Source organism: Mustela nivalis (assembly GCF_964662115.1).
Source record: "Mustela nivalis genome assembly, chromosome: 8".
Lineage (NCBI taxonomy): Eukaryota > Metazoa > Chordata > Mammalia > Carnivora > Mustelidae > Mustela > Mustela nivalis.
In genome coordinates, this window is record NC_139027.1 from 56,752,841 (window position 1) to 56,769,923 (window position 17,083).

At 47.3% G+C, this 17,083-nt stretch overlaps 1 protein-coding gene across 2 annotated transcripts in view; it reads left to right on the forward strand.

Annotated features, from left to right (window-relative positions):
- SPRED2 (sprouty related EVH1 domain containing 2) overlaps nt 1-17,083 on the forward strand; it is a 119,897-nt gene that overhangs the window by 96,157 nt on the left and 6,657 nt on the right. For both annotated transcript variants that reach the window (XM_082746692.1, XM_082746693.1), the window contains 2 exons: nt 1,218-1,386; nt 3,490-3,554. In XM_082746692.1, coding sequence (XP_082602818.1) covers nt 1,218-1,386; nt 3,490-3,554 — 234 coding nt within the window. The remainder of the gene's footprint in view (nt 1-1,217; nt 1,387-3,489; nt 3,555-17,083) is intronic.

Sequence of the window (17,083 nt, forward strand, 5' to 3'; positions counted from 1 at the left end):
CTGGTTAGGGGCACAGGGCTAACGCACATGACACTGTTAGAATATACTGTGAAATCAAGTACCAAATTGTGAAGGTCACAGTAAGAACGGGAGTGAAAGTAGAATGTGATGGTGGGAATAGCCTGGGAAAATAGTATGACCTTGTTAAGTTTCTCATTCAGTGTTTTCCAAGCATGTTGGTGTCTGTGTTATTTCCATTTTAAAGATGAAAAGACCAAGGGTCTGAAACAATCAGCTCCAAGTCACAGCTTAGTAAAAGGCACTTCTGGGACTAGATCACTAAAAACTTGGAGATTGTTTGCATAATCCAGATAAAAGTTTAATAGACTAGGGTGAGAGCAACTGAAATGAGGTGGATCTAGAAGATGTTGAAGCAAACATGGACCTGGTGGTCGATAATACAGGATAGAGGGAAAGCACCAGAGACAGAAACAACCACAGAGATTTTGAGCTGGGAGCATGAACAAAGAAGGGTTGGCATTGCTAGAAGTGGAAAATTGGCAGAAATTTCAGAACAGGTTAGTTAACTTTTTCAACATGTTGCATGTGTGGTCTCTGGGAAATAGCCATCATGACAGAGGAGGGAAGGTTGAGAGCCATTAGAACAAAGGCCCTGACAAGTAGCAGTAAAGCTGAAACAGCAAAGCCCCAAGACGTGGGCCATCAGCATAGAAACCACCTTCACCCTACCCTCACTGCCCCCTCCCCATCAGGGGCGGGAGGAATTAAAATGACTGAGAACCAGGATGGTTAAGAAGTACAGTGAGGGGGCGCCTGGGTGGTTCAGTGGGTTAAAGCCTCTGCCTCCGGCTCAGGTCATGATCCCGGGGTCCTGGGATCGAGCCCCACACTGGGTTCTCTGCTCAGTGGGGAGACTGCTTCACCTCCCCCCACCCCCTCCTTGCCTCTCCCGTAACTTGAAATCTCTGTCAAATAAATAAATAAATAAATAAATCTTAAAAAAAAAAAAGAAGAAGAAGAAGAAGAAGTATAGTGAGGATCACCAAAGGCCAGCCAGGCAGGGTCAACAAAGAGCAATGGTCCATGAGGCAAGCAAAGGCTTCCTTTAAGATGGGGAGACTCATAGATACAAGAAGGCAGGGACGGAGGGTTTTCATTAGTTGCCATTAATGATGAATGTTTCCTGGTTGGGATTTTGGTAACCAGACACCATCCCGACTCCATAAGTAACCAGCCTCTGTGTTTCAATCCTTCAGGTGGTATTGGAATGCTATGTAAGAAAGGACTTGGTCTACACCAAAGCCAACCCAACCTTTCATCATTGGAAGGTCGACAATAGGAAGTTTGGACTTACTTTCCAAAGCCCAGCTGATGCTCGAGCCTTTGACAGGGGAGTGAGGAAAGCAATCGAGGACCTTATAGAAGGTATCACGTCTTGTCACTGTGCTCTTAGGGGGACAGTGGGAATGTTCCGAGGCCTTTTTTATTCCAGTTGTCTGCCATCCTGTATTTGTGGTTTACCAAGTGACAATGCAGGGGAAAAGGAGATAGGTTTCAGAGTACGGGGTGATCCCAGTTGGTTTTTAGACTCTGCTCCGAAAAGGTAAGTTCTGGACTTCCATGTCAGTGACTTTTTGACAGAGTTCACCTTTCCCTGACTGTTGAAATGGCTTTGGTGCGATCCGTGTTGACTTAGAAATGGAGAGTGATTCTAATAGGCCCTGAAGGTGCCAGGCCTTTCCACTGCCTTCCTGTAACGAGAGCTCAGGGTGTTTGCACGGAAAGGGAAGGGGATCTCCTGGAGCCCTGGTTGGGGTTAGGCCTTAAGTCTGTGGGTGAGTGGGTAGGAGACATTGGGTTGCATTTGACCATGACCTGGAAGGCTCTTGCGCATTCCATTCTCATAGGCTTTTCTAGGGTCCACACATGCAAACGCACAAGTTCTCCACACATTAAGTTATCCATTTGAAGAATTAAAGGTGCCACAGCCCGGGCCCTGTTAGAAAAGAAAGAATCAAGCAAGGCATGTGTTAACCAAATTCAGAATTTGGGGAGATTGATTAATAAGAATGGGTTGCTGCATTTAAGAACTAAAGTGTTCTGAAGTCCTTTTCTTTGTGGGTTTGGGGGAGAGCAGAAAGCAAATCTTACTAAGAAAACTTGGTCAACGTCAGTAGTAAGACAATTCAAGCTAGAACCTGGGTCTGTTCACTACAACCATGTGCTGTCCAAAAAGATATTAAACACCAGTGTTCACATTATGGGTCTGACCTAAGGTGGCAGATGTTTAAAATGTTATCATACATAGCTTTTAAATAATTACAAAGAAAATAGCGCCGATATTATTGATAGAATTGTGTGCCATATGTCCAGATAATCACTGAAGCTGAACAAATGTGACTTAGAATTTTTTTCTCTGTATATTATCTACCTAGCTGTTTTCTGTCAAATTTTCATCAAACATCAGTTGATTAGAAATATTGAACTAGCTGAGGAAACTCCTGAAAGATCGGTAGTAATTGAGCAGAGGACATTTTTTTTCTCCTCCAATCCCTCATAGAAATTTAAACCGTTCTCATTCCTTTCAGTGCAGTTCTCTTACTTTCAGTTTTATGGAATAGCAAAATATTTTCTAAATGCACATTTTTAAAGATCTAACCAAGAAAAGGAGATGGAGAAGAAATTTCCCTGTTGGTATACCTAGATCACTTACGCAGATTTAAATATGTTTTTCCTTTTGACCCTTAACAGTATCTGTTAAGATGGGCCACCCAGTATCGGGTACTGTTAGGGGAAAAGGAAGAAGTTACATGGATATGCATACCAGAAGGAAGAAAGAGATGAACACGTAAATAAATCGAACCCTACAGGCCCAAATCATTCCATGATGGAATAAACTGGGTTTTCGGGCGTGAGCCCAAATTTTAGCCTGCAGAAATGGAAACTTCACTGGTGGCCCAACATTGCAAGAGAAAACCTCTTTGCATGGGTGTCAGCTTAGAAGGCAGCTCCCCCAATCTGGTTTTTTTGAGTCTAGTGTCTGCATTTCAGAACAAGAGGTGACCATGCAAGCCATTTCGTCAAACCCTCTTGTTGGCAGATGAAAAGATGGGGAAAGTAAGTCCAGTTTTCATGGAGATTGTGGTGGGTTCCCGCTGGGGTGCCACTGGCAGAGGCTGCCCGAGGTGCGCGTGCTGGCGAGCTATGGGCAGCACCCCCCCGCCATCCCCTCTGAGGTGCCGCTCTGGGTGCTACTTCTCTAGTTTTCCGGGCAGAAGTTTGAAGGATTGAGAACAACAGTAGACAGATTTAATTTAAGGAATAACATCCTAGCTAGAGTTAGTTGAAGAGGAATAAATTAAAAACATTTAATTCCCAAGTTATGTATTTCTGTTGATGACTCACATTCAAAAGAAATGGAATGTGGTTTTGTTCAAATATATTGTTTAAATGATTGACTTTGACTTATCATCTTTGGAAATGCGTCTTACTACCTTTCTTTTTCTTTTTTTTTTTTAATCTTTTTAGGCTCAACCACATCATCTTCCACCATCCATAATGAAGCAGAGCTTGGCGATGATGACGTCTTCACAGTAAGCTCCCTTTGCCCTTTGCTTTCCAGATTAGTTAGTGAATAATCGAGGGAGGCTCTGTCTAAGGGTGTAGGAGACACTTCGCAGTCTGGTATTTGCTGTCGCCATTAGGATTCCATGAGGAAGAGCTGTCCCCGATCTGTCCGAGGTTCTCATGCAGGCTTCCCTCAGATCCAGGATCAACGACCAGTTCTCTGGTTTGCCTGAGACTTCCTAGTTTTAACAGTAAGAGTCCCCCCTGGTCTGCAAGACACCTGGTCACCCTACTCAGAGTCTTGTGTTAACCCCTCCTTGGCACCCCGGGGAAATTCAGAATAGCCTTTCTGAGTAGGAATTAAACATCTGATAAGAAAGGTCTGAAGGCTGAGTGGAGCTGAGGCCCACATATGCAAAGACAGGAACGGGCTTGGATAGTCTGACACAGCTTGAGTTAATGGGATATAACTGGAGACGTAATGATTTCTCAGCTTGCTTCTGCACTGAAGTCCTGTGCTTCTAGACATTAATTAACAAATTGTCCATTGCAGGCCTGCGGTATGCTTAGTGCAGATGGCTTAGTGCAGCGAGAAAGCTGTAGGGCAGCATTTTCAAACTCTTGGTCTTGACCCACAGTAAGAAATACATTTACATTGTAACATACGATACAAACGCACATCTGTAGACACCTAAAACCAGATCATACTTCATGTTCTGCATTCTGTTTCTTTTTTTCTCTTCCGTTTCATTTCCTTCCACTTTTTATTACAAGACTTCTAAAGCACCATAGGAAAATCAGAAGAAGAGCACAATGAAAACCTAGATTCAGCCGTTGAGACATTCTGCCCCATTTGCTTTATCTGTACACATGTGTATGCACGCACACTTGTGGTTTCAGTTTTGGTTCTGGCCAATCCAGTGAAAAGTAAGTCACCTCAGGGCTTTAATTCTATTAATACTTCAGCATGCATCTTCTAGAAATAAGGCATCCTCTTACAAAGCATATCATTACTATACCTAGAAAAACTAATAGGAATGTTGTAATAATCATCTGATAGTTCCTTCCTGTTAGTTCCTGATAGTTCCTGACTTACCCCAAGAGTATCTTTCATTAGATTTTTTTATTTCATATTTTTAAATATTGGCTGCAGCCCTTTAAACATGTTTCCCAGCGCGCTCATCATGAGAATACAGAGGTGTGTAAAGCATGCCTCAACCCCTCATGGAGATAACAGGATGGTTTGGATTGACCCGTGGAAGGGCCCTGACTGTGGAAAGTATTCTTGTCCAGGGTACTCTACAGGCAGGGACCTGGGGGTCAGAGAACACCTCTAGGAGGGGAGGCTGACCTGTTTCTCAGTGGCCTCTGAACCCTACTCAGGAAGGGGCTTCAAAGCTGGGCAGCATGCGGGAAGGCAGAAGCAGGGATGTGTGTGGTGAATTGCTTGAGGGCTATGGACCCCAGCCTGAGGGGACCCGAGCATGCATAGCTAGGGGTGTCAGGAAATGAATTCAGTTGTCTTTCCATTGAGCACCTGGTGTGTGCTGTGACTCTGAACCGGCTTCCTATAGTGCTCCGAGCAGACCCTCTCAACAGTTGGCATGTTGCTTACATCTGTTCCTTTGTCACGTTTTTTCAAGAGACAAACAACAGCAGGCAGGTTAAAAGGTGGCTTCCTGTGCTCCAGAGTGAAACTGTCAATTCGCAGCTGCTTCCCAGCTACCTGCCAGAAGTGATTTATAGAATCGCGAGAGGGCAAGAGGGAAAGGGGTGATGGAAGCCAGCATCCCTCCTAGTTTCATCCCCTAATCCACAGGGGCTCGACTTGCTACGCTAGGGTGGTGCCGGATGCCCGGGAGGAGGTGTGGAAACAGCAGGGCTGTTTCCAGACACTCAGCAGAGAAGGAGCTCCAGGGAACTGCATTCCAGGCAGGCCCTGGTGTCTGTCTGCCTTCATTCCATTTGTTTACAAACAAGGGCCTATTAATAACAGCAGCTCCCTTCCCCAGGGCAGGCCTGGTCTTCAGTCCTTTGACAGTTAGGAACTCATCCCCGGGAAGGCTGGGGAGGGTCGTCAGGGGCTTCCTACCTGGGTAAGTGAAACACCCAAAAGCCGAAGCCCAGGCAGGACAGGAGCGCCGTGTTGACTCCTTATAGAGTCTACAGCTTCCCAAAGCTTGTTGTATTCTCAAACTTTCACTGATAGGACAGACATTTAGAATTTGGAACTCATTTATTACAGATAGAGTATACATGGCAAGAAGACCTTCTAAACAACTTACGGATGGCTCAGAACCATGAGGTCTTTCTGGGAGAAGAGCGTGTGTATGGGTCTAACCTGAGGAACCAGAAGGTTATCTCTGCTGCTAGAGCCAGGGGTTTCCCTCTGCTGCAGGGGATTCCTTGGCATAGAAAGAGCACAGGCCACGGAGGACAGTATATTGATGTGTGTTGTGTTGGGAAATAAAGTTGGGGAAGAGAGACCCGACTCCCCCTGGAGCCATTGGGCACTCACCAAGCATGGGCTGTCCCTGCTCACACTTCCCCCGCTCTCCTGCTTATCCCTCAAACCAGCTTGTCCTGGACAAGGATTGTGAAACCGTGCTGTAATTCCTCAGAGGAAAATTAACGTCCTGCTTGGCATGTACATGAGTGCACACATATGTGCATACATACACGCACGCATACCCTGCCCGTGCATCTGTGGCTGGCCACTTGCCAGCGCCCTTACCCTCTCGGGGTCCCCCTGCCTCTCCGTTCCCTTCCACTGCCACCAGCATAGACTCCCGATGAGTGACTGCTCTGTTTTTCTGAGTTTGGGCTGTTGATTCATTTGTGTATCCTTTTTCTCCCTCCCATCGCTTACAGCTGTTTTGTCTCCTTTAAAATTCCAAAGTACTCTGTGGATGATTTCTGGCTTGCCATTTGAAAGCTTGCCCTTTTCTGTTTTTAAATTTTTTATTTGCCGAACGAATGAACCTTCATCTAATTAAAAACAGGACATCTCACTGGTACAGTCTCAGCAACCCTGTAAAGCTTTGCTCTAAAAGGTGCTCAATAAAATGGGTGGTCTGAACCCCAGATACAGGGGCTGACAGTCATAGGTTTGCATATTTTATTCATTTGCCATATTGTTATGGGGGGAGCGATGCAAAGTTGGGTGATTTTGAGGGATGCTTCATTGTTTCTCTAGCTGTGTTTTCTGCTGAGTCTACAAATGGGAGCTGAGTTCCTAGCATTGTTGCTCACTGGAAGCTTTTGACTGCTCCTGTGGCTTCTTGCCCTCCCCCTTGCAACACAGTCTCATGCTGGCCCCCTCTGCTCATGGGGACCTCAGTTAGAGTGACTGGCGCAGGTGAACACAAATCCCTACATGGCATGGCCGTGCCCTGCATTAAATATGCAGGTGTGAGACCTGAGACATTTGATAAAATTTGGAAGGTGAGTAATGCAAAAAATACAAAGCAACAACAACAAAAAAGGTTAGCATTTTATTTAACAGGATTTTTTTTTTTTTGGCATTGCTAAGAGCTGGCACACTCTTGTTAATGCCCCTGACAGCTTTTAGTTTCTTTCGTTTCTGGGAGACTTTCATTTTTGGGGAGACTTAAAAAGGACAGAATGGAAAGACCCTCGAGTCTGTTCCTTCTGTTGTACTTTTGTCTTGCAGAGAAGACACGTGCTTTGGCATATCCTGGAGGGGAGGCCCATTGTCAGCCTGAGATAGGAACAGTTTAGCTCCATGAATAAGCTGATCTGGTTTGCTCCCCAACTTTAGACTCACTTTCTCTGAGCTCCCTACAGTTGAAGACTCTGAGGCCAAAGGGTTCAGAGCCTATAAGAGGAGAAGTAGGAAAAATGGACCATAGAGAACTAGAAGGGCTCTGGGTTTTATGGCCATTTAATGAGGAATTTTCCCTAGTCCATAAGGTTGGGTCCATTAAAACCCAGTGGTTTATTTACTGCTGCCAAAGCCTACGATCACTTTTTAATTCTTATTAGAATCTTCATAGATAGACAAGGTTAATTTTAATGTGGTCTTGGGAGAATGCAGCTGTACGTATACATACTTCCAGAGCAGGCTGATCTAGAATCTGCGGTCAGGTGTTGCTGCTGCTTCAGCTGTCATTGTGCTGAGTGGCTGGATTCTGGCTCTAAAGCTTGGGGATTAGGGGAAATATTTGCATTATAGACAGATACTTGGGGGTGTATGAAATAGCTTAAGTCTTCTTCCATAATAAGTCCTGAAATAATATCTAAATCTGCAAACCGGGGAACGGTCGTATATAACCACATGGCATTGGAAACAATGGAGAGAGGCACCAGAAGAAGGAACCACAAGAACTGGAAGAGTATTTTCTGTCTGGTGCCCGAGCATCAATGGGGAGGGGCAAAACTGCTGCTGGAGACAGGAAATGATACATGTATGCTGATTTTTTTAAAAGAAAGAGTGCCGGGTTTTTCTCGGAGCAGGGCCAGGGGTTCAAGGGAGAAGGCGGAATGGAGAGACACCCTAGTCCCGGTGATCCTGGTCCCCCCACATTGGGGGTTTAAAAACGTAAAGAGACACAACACACGTTGAGGTCTGCGGCTGGAGGTGTGCGTCTTTTTTCTCTGCCTGGTGCTAGGAAGCAGTGTGTCCACCATGCAGGTAATTAGCTGGAAATGTTTGGCTTGTGGGGAGGCGAGGTTAGCTATAGACATGCCAGCTCCTTAGAATTACAGGTCTTAGAATTGGAAGGGATTTTGAGTTCCTATCACATGAGCCAGCCTGCTTCCTCTGCCAAATGAAATAGGATTCACCTCATTTTATAGCCGCAATTGTGGAAGCGGCTGAGAGTCGACTGGATGACTTACTTACTGAGGATCCCAGGGCCAGTTCATAGTGGAGGAGCTGTGAACACCCTCCTCCAGCCCCTCCGGGCCACCACGGCTATTTTTCTCTTCCTCTGTTGCATAATTATATTTATGATATTTCAGCTGTTCTATTTTTTCAACAACAATCAAATAGAGGCATTATATTTTGGGGTTCTCTGGGACCCAAATTGGACAAGGGAGCAAAAAGAGGATAAATATATGAGCCATGGCCTGCGTGGCCCATTCATGGGACAGACTGGGAGCCTCCTGAGTGTTGCTGCCCAGAGGTCTCCAGAATAGCAAGTCAAAGCTTAACCAGAGGAAAGCCTCCCCTATATAAGGTCTTGATTTTTTCCCCCTGCCTTCTAGGTTTTTACTCCCACCACCTAGGTATTGTTTCTGGATATGGGCAGTCCTCCTCAGCAGCCCTTAGTGCCTAAAGGCATCCATCCTGTGTAATGAGATCACTCCTCCCCTGTGCACCCAGAATGGGATTAACGAGTATACCCTCGGCTTGGCCGAATGGAGAGGAGCTGGAGAGGAGCAATCGCGTCATTTTGCGTGGGTCTGAATTCTCGCCTAGAAGCCAGCAGAAGAAGGCTGGTATTTGGATTTCGTTTGGCATTTCATCAGACTTAAGGAAGGTAGCCCTCCTTCACGGAGGAAAAATGTCCTGTCTTTTAGAACACCATCCGCTTCCAGCCATGGTTTGCCTAGACTAGAAAACTTGGTCCTTCCTCGTGCCCTACGCTTGAACCCTTGACATCCTGTTTACTACAAGCTGCATTTTATTACTTTCTGGCTATTCAGAGCAGTTGTCCCTAATGACATCCCAGGCACCGCCCAGCCACCCCAGGTGTTTTGTAAACCGTGGCTACAGCAAGTATTTGAAACCAAAGTACTGAGAAGCAATTTGTTTTGTCCTAGATGGGCTTTTGAGGATTTGCAAGTTGTGCTTGTTTTCATTCCTGAGTTAAGGAGGAAAATGATGAATTCATTGCATTTTGTAGTTACCAAGGCTTCATGGGGTGGGGGGGAGTACAGGACGCGTTTCCCTTTTCTTGAAGTTTTTTTCCACCTACTCCATCCCAACAGATGTTAAGACTGAAGGCAAATCTAATTCTGTATTGAGTGGGGTTCATTTACTGATCTTCTAAGACGTGGTGGGTGACCTCTGAGTGTGTGGAGTTTGGAAGCTAGGGAGAAGAGGCCTGCATTCCAGACTTAACTTCTGCTAGTAGTAAACTCTGATCGCAGAATCTCGTGAAGGCAAATGTATTTCCTCCGAGCCTCTGTTTGCCACCCCTGGGGAGGGGAAGGAGAGGTGTCGTGGTGTGGGGCTGCCCCTGGCACGGGCCCTGGGTTTTCACGTATGTGACCGCACACAGGCCTCACAGCCACCCGCCCTGTGAGCCACATAGTGACGCTTCTCTGTCTGCAGAGAAAATCAGCGAGGCTCCCTACCCTGCCCACCCAGAATGCAAACTTCCATCTGCCTGCTGCCTTTCAGAGAGTTTTAAGAAAAGGAAATGATGAAGTCCCAGAACCTAAGTCAGGTTCGGTGGGGTGAGGTTCGGAGCTGATGACTAAAGAAAGAATTCTTAAGACATCTTTGGTGCAAAATGGTGGTTTATTAAAGCACGGGGACAGGGCCTGTGGGCAGGCAGAGATGCAGCTGCCGCCCCGGGTTGTTAGGAGTGGTTGGTTATATACACAGGAGTTGGGTAGGTGAGGACAAAGGGGTGTTCAGAAGGGCTGTTGGGGCAAAGAATACTATCAGGATATTGAAGGCTTAGTTGCTATCAAGTAAAGACAATTGGGAGTCTGGTGGAATGTTACATTCCTGCTATCAAGCATCCTTGTTAATGAGATTTAGGTTTAGAAGAAATTTAACTTTATTTACTTTTCCTTCTACCTCCGCCTCCTTCCATTTTTCATGGAGGGGAGGGTGACATTAGGGCTTGAGGAACTGAGTTCTGTGTCTTTGGAAATTGGGCTATTGATAAGGTAACTTCTTTGTTGTAATCTCAAGGACCTTTGCAAACCAAGGGAGACTCCTGTTTTGCAGGATTGCGATCTCAGCAAGTTAACTATTTATCATTTTATGGCACTCAGGGGTGCCTGAGCAATGCTACACATATGGAGGGGAGCGGATGAAGGGGGGGGTGCAAGGCGCCAGCTCTTGCTTTGTCCTCAGCCAGCCTCCTGCTCCCTCATCAGAAATGTTTATTCCGTAAGTTTCTACCTATTAGATAAGCCAGATTCCCTTCATTGCAAAGTAGGTTCCTAACCAATAGCCTCTCCCAGGAGTGCCTGAGCTCCAGACTACTTCACTAAGGCCTGAGGTTCCCGGCATCTCTGCTGGGAAGCCCCTGTCTCTCTTAGGTGATAAGTGACCCAAATGTTTTCTGTTGTCTCTTCCTTTGCAGTCAAGGGATTGGGCAGAGTGAGATGGAGAGAGGCTTTGGAAAAGAGAAAATAGGTTCAGAATGTTAGCTACTTCTATAGAGCTTAGCCAGTGAAGCTGATGAGTATGGTGGCTGATTAAGAAAAGCACAGATGTGGTGGAGGGGCATCTGTGTGCTATGTGGTCGACCCCAGGAAGTGGCGTCCCAAACTGCTGCTGGCCAAGGCCCAGCCCTATACGGGGTGGCTGGAAGGTCTCAGAAGATGGGTGGGAGTCACTTTGTCTTCTAAATGAGATGAAGTATCAAGCTCACATTGCGTAGTAAGGGGAGGATCTTTTTATTCCACACAAACTACCTACAGTGGCTAAATTAAAGCAATTAATACACCCGAGGCTCAAACAAAAGCTTTGAAATGCGCTCGGTTTCAGGAAGCCCAAAGGCATTTTGCTTGCCCTCCCACTTGTGTCTGTTTTCATTTACATGTGTCTCCTCTCATCTTTTTAAGCTGTGGCTGGCAGGACACTAGTCTTTCCATTTTCTTCCTTCCCATAGAGCACATATTCAGGGATACCTGAAACCCGCCTCCCTGCTCCCAGCCCCTTGGCCCTTCCCAGGAAGCCAAGCTGGGGGTATATCAGAGTCCTCTCCTTTTGTAATAAAATTTCACCTAACTTGAGAATTTAGAAACCTAAGACTTTTTTTTTCAATGAGTGGGAATTTGGTTTTTGTTGTTTTCCTCACAATGAAAGAATGCCCACTTTATCCTCTGGGTCCCAGAGAGCAGAATGTCCTAGAGTCTAGGGACAAAGTCGGCTCTTTCCCTGTTCCTGCAGCTGCCTCGTAGACCCACACTGCCTGCTGGCTGGGGCCATGTAAGAGCCCGTGTGTGTACATACTTTTTTTTAAAAAAAAAAAAAGGAGAAAAGCCCTTGCAATGGAAAGAAGGTCAAATATTGCGTTGGTTGCATCAGCTGTTGAGATCTATTTTGGTGGCGGATTGCAGTAAAAATAATACAAATTGTGGTCATAACTACTAGGTAGCCTCCTTTAAAAATGTAAAGTAGCAGCATCTGCAGACAAGGCAGGAATTCTACTTAATCAATCTGAAGGAATCCTGTGGCACCCCCCTTCCCTCCCCCCGCCCCCTGCAATCAGGGAGGCAACAGTCTTGGTCAAACCCCTTGGACGGCTAATGTTCTTAAGAGGAGAGGGGAGGGTTACACATGCCCCCGCGCCCAGCTCCCTCAGACCTTGGAGATCACTCAGTGCTTCTCCCTTGTTTTACACACAAGGAAACTGAGGCCTTGGGAAGTTAAACAGCTTGTGCAAGACACCTGGCCTAACCTGGCATCACTTCTCTTTATATGGTACAGTTGGTGTTGAATGGCGCTATGTGATTTCTGGGTGAGACAGCCTGGCTCCTTAAGCATTTCTTACCTTTATTTTTCTAGGCCTCGCTTAAAACACATTGGCCTCTTAACCTCCTGGCGTTGTCCCTCCTTGCGCTTGGCTCCTTACAGTGTGTGTTTCCTTCTGTCAGCTCGTGTGTGTCTTGGGACACAGGGATGATGAAGTGACTGTCCTTGTTTGCCTTCCTTTTTTTTCTTTTTTTAAGATTTTATTTATGTATTTGACAGAGCGGGGGGGGGGGGGGGTGCGGCAGAGGAAGAGGGAGAAGCAGGCTCCCCGTTGAGGAGGGAGCCCGAAGAGGGGCTTGATCCCAGGACCCTGAGATCATGACCTGAGCGGAAGGCAGACGCTTAATGACTGAGCCACCCAGGCGCCTTTGTCTGCCTTCCTGAAGGTGGGGTTCATCCCATTTGTTTCTCTCCCCAAGACAGAGAAGGAAATTGCCAGTTGCCAGCCTCCTCTCGGTCGCAGATATGGAGTAGAATGCTCCAGGTGCCTCTTTAGTAGTTCCAAGTGTCCTTGAACAGCCCGGGGCACATCTGTCCTCTCCCATAAGCAGCGTTTACTGCTGCTGCTGCCTCTGCCTTTGCCATCCTTTTGGAAGAACAGAGAACCAACAGGAAAACTCAAGGGGAACTGAAGGGATGCACAGAGCCTTGAAAACACTTGTTTCACTTTGAAATGCAGTCTGACCCACCCTGAATGCCCCAAAAAGCCGTTAGTCAACAGCCAGGATTCCATCTCAGGATGGGTCATTGAAGCAGACTGCCTCCTCAGCTGCTCTGGCTTCTTGGTGCTTTCCCTCCTCCCTTCCTTGAGCTTCCCTTGATCAAAGAGGTCAGCCTTCCAAATGAAGAAGGCTCTTTCCAGACCCAGGGCATGCGAACAGATGCGTATGCTTCAGGAACTTCCAGATAAACCCAAGAAAAGGGAAGAATGGCTGAGGTTCCAAGACTGAGAAATGCTGTCTTATAAAATATGCCCGTGCAGAAGGGAGCCAGCCACAAGTTTAAAGTGAGACTTGGCTCTTCTCTCCTTTCCCCGTTCATTCTGGTTTCCACGCAAACCAGGCAGCCTCAGTGAAGTATCTTTTGTACTTTGGATTGTGATTATTGTCAGATAGCGTGACATTAAAGTCACTTAGAAGAAAAGTTCTGTATCAAGTTTTGAAGCTCTGATATGTTTCTCTCCTTCGTTGTTAAATTCTAGGGAATTACAAGAAATATCTGAACTCTCAAAATAAGTACAGTTTATGTCTGCAGAGTCTGGCCCTTGGAAGCTTGCTCTTTCTGAAGAATTTTATTAGATGTTCACTGGTAACCTCGCACCTCCTTTTCTCTTCATCTGAGGCTTGGTCTGGGTTTCCCACCCATCTGGGATGGAAACCACGTGGCCTTGCCCCTGCCACATCACCCCCTGCGTGTCTGAGCCCACATCCCACCAAGCACCCCAAACCCGGGGAAGGAATGAGTGCCGTAATCCAAGTGCATTCTATCAGGCCACTCATGTCTCTATTTTCTTAATTCTCAGGTTGGCAGTGGCCACTTTTCCGTCTTCATACCCTCTGATCCTTGCTCCCACCCTCCCCTCACTCCTTCTCTCACCTTCCTGTTCCGTCTAGGCTCTTCTTAACCAAAGTCTTGTCTCAGCGTTCTCCCCTGTTAGAGGGTTTCAGCACCAGGCCACACAGAGCTTGTTACCTTCAACAGAATCACACAACTTTTAATTAGAGGATTATTTCCTGAGCTGAGACCTTGTCATTTCACATTAGAACACTCTGTCAAGTTTCTGTTGTTCGATGCCCCCTGTCAGCTTGCAAACTTCTCCATTGGACAGCTTTTGAATAATGGGCATGGACATTGAGCCAGAGTCCAGCCCAAAGCCAGAGGCAAGATTTTTCAGAAGCAAATCTGCAGGTGGTGGGGTTCTGCTTGCTGAGTCCCATCACACAGGAGCTCCTGCCAGTCAGCAGCCAAGCTGGCCCTCGCCGTCCACGGGGGTGCAGTGCTGAAGGCTCCCTGTCCCTGGATGTGGGGAGACCTGTTGTGGAAGCCTCTGCCTCTGTTCTGCTTGAGTACAACCCCTGCAGAGCACAGGGAGTTTAAAACACAGCCAGAGTATTTTCAAGGTGAAGGTGACACTATCAGATTGGTTGGTCGGTTGATGTCATTCACTTGTGCACGCATATAACAGACGTTCAGAATCTGGTGTGTGTGTGTGTGTGTGTGGCGCTTTGGTGGGCTGCTTTTCTCCAGCATGTGTGGAAACCACAAGCAGCGTTGTGGGAGAGTCAGTTCTGCAGGACCTGTGGAGAGGGTGCCTGGCTGGCCCAGTCTGTAGAGCCTGTGACTCTTGATCTCAGGATCATGAGTTTGAGCCCCGCATTGGGCATCAAGATTACTTAATTTAAATTTAAAAAAAAAAAAAAAGGTACATGTGGATAAAAGGTTTTTCCCCCTTGTTTCTTGGAGGTGCCCTGAAAGAACATTGCTTTTGTTTGTAGGTCACACTCACTGCCTGCAAGGGCTGATACTCTAGATCTGGAATAAGCCACAGCTGTAGGGCAGACTCTCTCGTGCTCTCCTTGCCAGAGTCCAGACAGACCCCCAGCAGTCCGGGCACGGACTTCAGCTCTGCCTACAGGAGGCCGTGAACTGTGGACATGCTTCAAAGCTTTCTGGCCCTCTTGCTCCCTGTACAAATCTGTCATTAGACGAGGAGATACTCATCTAATGAGCTCTGCTCAGTCTCACGTTTTCTGATAGTGTCCAGGGAGCTTTGCACTGGACTGTGCAGCGGGCAGAGGCTGCTCGGGGTTCGGGAGGTAGGACGGCTGCCTCAGAGGTGGCACTGCTGGTTGGCTGATGAGCACCAGGAAAACACGGTGTGCCTCATGGCTCAGAATGACTTTCTCCACATTGTTAACCTGGACATAGGTCACAGGAAATAGGGTGGAGGAGGGCGAACAGATGATTAACACGGAGCTGGCCGCGATGCAGAGTGCATATCACAGTGTTCCATACACAGGTAGCTTCTGTCCAGAGAGAGGACTGCCATGTGTGGTGCTGCTTAAGAGTTTAACCCTTGAGATTTGACTCACGCTGAAGGGCCCCCACCTACTCACTCAGGAAGTATTTATTGAGATCTTTAGAAACCTCTGTATCATGACACGTCATCCCCTTATCTCCTAGGTTTGCCTAAAGCAGGGTGCACCTTTTTACTTGGAGGGATTGTGCTTAAGTTAATCTCAGCAAAACCCCTCTGAGGGCGGGCATCGGAAAGGGCTGGTAGGGGCTAGAAGCAGCAGTGCTGTGTATGGACTCCCCGCACCCACCCCCCTCCCCGAGCATGATCAGGGCTGCATTTCCATCCAGCTCTGCAGTGGTTGCCTCCCCTGGTCGGGTCGGCAGGACCCTGCCTGGCTTGGAGTCTGTCGTCCTATGTGTGAATCGGAGCCAGCACTCTGCCTGCGTCTGCTTACCAGCCCCCTACCCACTCCCACCCCCGAACAAGCCGGGGCCTGGCAGACAGCCAGAGATAGGGACAAACTCTTGGCTTAATTCTGTCTGATCTACAACCACCCGTGTGTGAAAAGAGGGAGGTAGTCAGTACCTCTGAAGATGGGAAGAAAGAGCAGGTGAGAGGTGGGAAGACAGGACAGAGTTTGGGAGAAGGTAAGCATTCCTGTGTATCCATTTGGTTGCTTTCAGTTATTGGGATTTGAGGGGTAAATAGCAATTCTTCCCTAAGTCCTGAAGCACTGAGGGGGAGAAAAGAAAGGAAATGCATGAAGAGTGATGATACCTGTCCTGGCCCACGTCTGCAGGAAGCAGACAGCTCAGGTGGGAAGACACAACGATTGGACAGACCCGCCCTGCCAAAGCACAGGGGCGCTGATCTCCACAGCCTCCCACAGTGGGGTGGGCTCTTGGCCTCCAAGAGGACCACACCGTCCCCAGAGTGGATGCCGGCATGTGCTGTTTGCCAGTTGGGTGGCTCCCAAGAGGCTGAGAAGTAGCAGACTCTGTGTGCCCAGTTCCACTGCACTGCTGTGGAGAGGAATGAGGAGAGGCAGAGTATGCTGTGGGCAGGACTGCCAAGGCGGGGGAGAGCAGAAGTGAGGGGGAAGTGTGCCCCAGTGATGAAGCCAACGCATACTGGCTGAAGTTCCCAAGGCAATATGCTTACATCTTGGGGACAGCCTAAGGTAGATCAGGATTCAGGCTTGACGAGATCCAGAAGCTCAGATGGCGTCTATGGGGGCGGCTGCCCTGGTTTGGCTTCACATCCTCCTCAGAAGGTTCTTTCCTTGTACCCTCACCAGGATTCCAGGCTTCTAGGACCCTTAGATCTTAACTGCCAAGATTAAGACAATATCTTTTCTGACCTCTCCATAAAAAATCTTTGTATTACGTCAGAAAGGACTATGAAGGGTGCCTGGGTGGCTCAGTGGATTGGGCCTCTGCCTTCGGCTCGGGTCGTTGTCTCAGGGTCCTGGGATCGAGCCCCGCATTGGGCTCTCTGCTCAGCGGTGAGCCTGCTTCCCGCTCTCTCTGCCTGCCTCTCTGCCTGCTTTTGATATATCTCTCTCTCTGTCAAATGAATGAATAAAATCTTTTTTAAAAAAGAAAGGACCATGAATCCTTATCTGAATTAGTCACTCTGGATTGAGGGATCAGAAACAGCATCAGCTCTGTATCACTTGGACCAAACAGGATTCGAGGGAAAAAATCTGAAGAGTTGGGTCTCCAAAGAGGTGTTACACATGTCCACCAAGTTTTAAAAATTAACAGTCATTAAGTTGCATAATTGGAATATGGGTATCTTTGTCCTAAATACTGGTCCCATTTTTCTGGGCAGGTATTACTTTCTAAGTT